A 2,618-nucleotide genomic window follows, 5' to 3' on the forward strand; every position below is an offset into this window, starting at 1 on the left:
GCTCGGGGACCTCGAGGCGGGCTGCAGGCTGGGGCGGGCGCCAGTCACGGGGTAGCTGGGGGTCTTGGGACCGGAGGCAGGAAAGGAGGATCCTTAACCCTCCGGGAGGAACCGCGGCGGGGACTGCCACATTGCTCCCAGCGAGGGAGCGCTGCCGCCCGCCACCCTGTTCGCCAGACCTCCGAACCCGCCACCGGCCCGTGCGCCCCTGGAGGCGCTGAGCAGAGGAACGCTGCTAGTCCGCTGCCTCGGTGTGCCCCGCTGTTCCCGGCCGGTGGCTCTGGCTTTTCTGTTCTTCCACATCAGATCAGGGGAGCTCGTCCTGCACGCCACGGAGTGGATTAACACCTTGGAGTTCTGGTTTGAAGGGCTGCTGTCTCCAAGGTGACTGCTGGCGATTAAAAGAATGTAGCCTTTGGCCACAACTGGCCAATCAAGCTGTCCCGGTCCCCAGGCCAGCATTCTCCATGGACCTGGATGGTGACTTTCTTAGGAGCAGAGGGCTGGACCATGGAGAAGCACACCAGGAGTGATGTGAATCCTCCTTCCTGGGCGCCAAACTTAGGCAGAATTTGTGATGCATTCCTCTTCTATCAGCAAACTATGCCTGCGGCCGGGGACCTAGGGCTCAGGCAGCTCTGGGTCTTCACTGCCAGATCATGCGTGCAGACTCCAGTCCAGAGGGATGAGGTGGGGAGGGAGGGGGTAGGAGTAGCTTTGCTCAGGCCTAGCGACAGAGTTAATGGCCCCACCAGACCAAGGGCTCTCTGGACAAGCCAAGAAGTGCACCGTACTGGAAAAGGCCTCAGCTGCGAGTTAAAGGTGGTAGAAGCAAGCCTGGCCCATGCAGCCAGCGGAAAATGGGAGTGCAAAGCCAGTCAAGACCAAGAAGGGCCCCAAGGGACATTGAGGCAAATGCACCCGATGCCCAATGCCCCCAGCTGCTGAAATCAGCCTGGAAACTCGAAGAGGCTTCACCTTTGCTCAACATGCCTTAGCTCTGCTTGGCAGCCTAGTTATTCGACATCAAATATCATAATATTCGGGTGTTATCATAATACCCTGAATGGGGGGGGAGGGGAGAAACGGGTCGGGGGATGTAGGCGGTGCTGAAATGACCGGCTTTGAAGAACCTGCAGGCAAAGTTTCGTCCAATCGTCTGAGCCTGTCCTCTTATTCCCGGTTGTAACTAAATACTGCCGCAAGCGCAGCCCAAGCCCTTTGTTGGAGATGTGTGAGCGCAGTCTCTATAGCAGAGCGGGCTATGTGGGCTCGCTTCTGAATCTACAGTCGCCCGACTCCTTCTACTTTTCCAACCTGCGGCCGAATGGCGGCCAGTTGGCCGCGCTTCCCTCCATCTCATACCCGCGCGGCGCGCTGCCCTGGGCCACCACGCCCGCCTCCTGCGTCCCAGCGCAGCCTGCCGGTGCCACCACCTTCGGCAGCTTTTCCCAGCCCTACCTGGCTGGCTCTGGGCCTCTTGGCCTGCATCCCCTGGGTGCCAAGGACGGATCCGAAGAACAGGCCAAGTTTTATACTCCCGGCGCGGCCGCCGGGCCGGAGGAGCGTGGCCGTGCGCGGCCTCCCTTCATCCCGGAGTCTAGCCTGGCCCCCGCGGCCGCTGCTCTCAAAGCGGTCAAGTACGACTACGCGGGTGTGGGCCGCGTCGCGCCGGGCTCTTCGGCTCTTCTCGAGGGGACACCCTGTTCCTCCGGCTTCAAGGACGAGACCAAGGGCCCGCTCAACTTGAACATGACAGTGCAGGCGGCGGGCGTCGCCTCCTGCCTGCAACCTTCGCTGCCCGACGGTAAAGGGTGGCCACGCTCCACGAGCAACGCTCCCCGGGCCGGGGTGGGAGGTGGGGTGCAGGGGAGAGTGTGTAGAGGGAGGGAGCCGCCAGGGGCGGGCAGGCAACCGGGAGCGGGCCGGGCTGACTTGGGTTGGGGCTGTGTTGCAGGCCTGCCGTGGGGGGCGGCCCCGGGGAGGGCCCGCAAGAAGCGGAAACCCTACACTAAGCAGCAGATTGCGGAGCTGGAGAACGAATTCCTTCTCAACGAATTCATCAACCGGCAGAAGCGCAAGGAATTGTCCAATAGACTGAACCTCAGCGACCAGCAAGTCAAAATCTGGTTCCAGAACCGGCGTATGAAGAAGAAGCGTGTGGTGCTGCGCGAGCGCGCGCTGGCGCTATACTAGCTCCCGGAGTGGCCCCTGCCGGGCCGGGCTGGGCCTGCCTTTTTTCACCGAGGCCTGGCGTGAAGGAAGTGAGGGGATAGGGCTTTTCCTTCTGCTCCTTCTCCGCTGGTTCCAGGTACCTTCCCGCTCAGACAGCAGCTCCAGAAGCCTGCAGGAGATTTGTTTGGAGACCTGGCCGGTTGAGCATCCGCCCTTTCCCCTTTCTCAGAGAAGCCTGCAGCACAACCTTGGCCTTGAGGCTTCCAGAATGGGGGTCTGGAGTCATCTGTCCTAACTCTTAGCTGGGGCATTATCATACCCAGAGCTCACTCTAGTGTCCTTGTACTTGGATTTCTGCTTCCACCTGATTAGTCTTCTTTCCGCCCCCCCCCCAGCCCTTTCTGCATCTAGCAGGCACCTAAATAGAGCTCAGAGTGGAACGG

General features: G+C 61.0%; 1 protein-coding gene across 1 annotated transcript; it reads left to right on the top strand.

Moving 5' to 3' along the window:
- Positions 1–1,230: 1,230 nt before the first annotated feature.
- On the top strand, positions 1,231–2,196 carry HOXD12 (homeobox D12). The gene is made up of 2 exons (XM_007451084.1): positions 1,231–1,807; positions 1,958–2,196. The coding sequence occupies exons 1-2, from the start codon at positions 1,231–1,233 to the stop codon at positions 2,194–2,196; spliced, it is 816 nt and encodes a 271-aa protein (XP_007451146.1).
- The last annotated feature ends 422 nt before the right edge of the window (positions 2,197–2,618 follow it).

This window comes from Lipotes vexillifer, unplaced genomic scaffold (assembly GCF_000442215.2).
Source record: "Lipotes vexillifer unplaced genomic scaffold, Lipotes_vexillifer_v1.1 scaffold645, whole genome shotgun sequence".
NCBI classification, from domain to species: Eukaryota; Metazoa; Chordata; class Mammalia; order Artiodactyla; family Lipotidae; genus Lipotes; species Lipotes vexillifer.